Source organism: Glycine max, chromosome 20 (assembly GCF_000004515.6).
Source record: "Glycine max cultivar Williams 82 chromosome 20, Glycine_max_v4.0, whole genome shotgun sequence".
Taxonomy (NCBI): domain Eukaryota; kingdom Viridiplantae; phylum Streptophyta; class Magnoliopsida; order Fabales; family Fabaceae; genus Glycine; species Glycine max.
The window spans coordinates 8,809,749-8,810,574 of NC_038256.2; the positions used below are offsets into that span (position 1 = coordinate 8,809,749).

At 43.0% G+C, this 826-nt stretch overlaps 1 protein-coding gene across 1 annotated transcript; it reads right to left on the reverse strand.

The window, feature by feature from the left end:
* Positions 1–221: 221 nt before the first annotated feature.
* On the reverse strand, positions 222–602 carry LOC102668220 (uncharacterized). The gene has a single exon (XM_006606678.1). The coding sequence runs from the start codon at positions 600–602 to the stop codon at positions 222–224; it is 381 nt and encodes a 126-aa protein (XP_006606741.1).
* Between the last annotated feature and the right edge of the window lie 224 nt (positions 603–826).

Consider the following 826-nt stretch of genomic DNA (forward strand, 5'->3'; position numbering starts at 1 on the left):
CATCAAAGATTCTACACATATTGGTCAACTGTGCAAAGTTATGAATACCGTGATAATTTACCATCATCTTTACTTCTGGTCGTAGGCCATTGACAAATTTCACGCATTTGGACCTCTCCCCAGCTTCCCCCTGATAATGAGGAAAATACCTCTCAAACTTCACTGCATACTCTGCCACCGTCATACTCCCTTGTTTAAGCTCAAGGAACTCCATCTCCTTTCTATTCTTTAGGAAAATACTTCTCCAGAAAAGTCTGTCTAAAAGTTCCCCATGGAACAACAGCACCACCTGCTCCCTCCAAACGTGGGCGAGTGTTCTCCCACCAATATTCTGCCTCATCTGCTAGCATGTGAGTAGCAAACAACACCTTCTGATGGTCCTGACATTCCATCACCCGAAAGATCTTCTCAATCTCCCTCAGCCAAGCCTCAGCACCCTCAGGATCATAACCCCCTTTGAAGGTAGGTAGGTTGTTCCTCTGAAAGCGATCTAAACCATGGTACATAGTTGCTCCTCCACCGCCTCCCTGATTGGCCATAACTTGCGCCAAGTTGTTCAAGGCCTCGGTAAGAAGTCGTTCTCGCTCATTTCTCGCAGCCATTACTTCCTATGTCACGCAAGAAAAAAAACTTTGAAAAAAAAAATATACCAACACAATAGAGTACACCTCTAATCAAACAAAACAAATACAACACATCAGAGTACACAAGGAAACACAGAAAACTCATAACACACATGGCCGAAAGGTTCGACCTGCTCTGATACCACTAAATGTGACACCCTCTACCCTTACAATTATAACTAACTAATTAAATAAATCATACA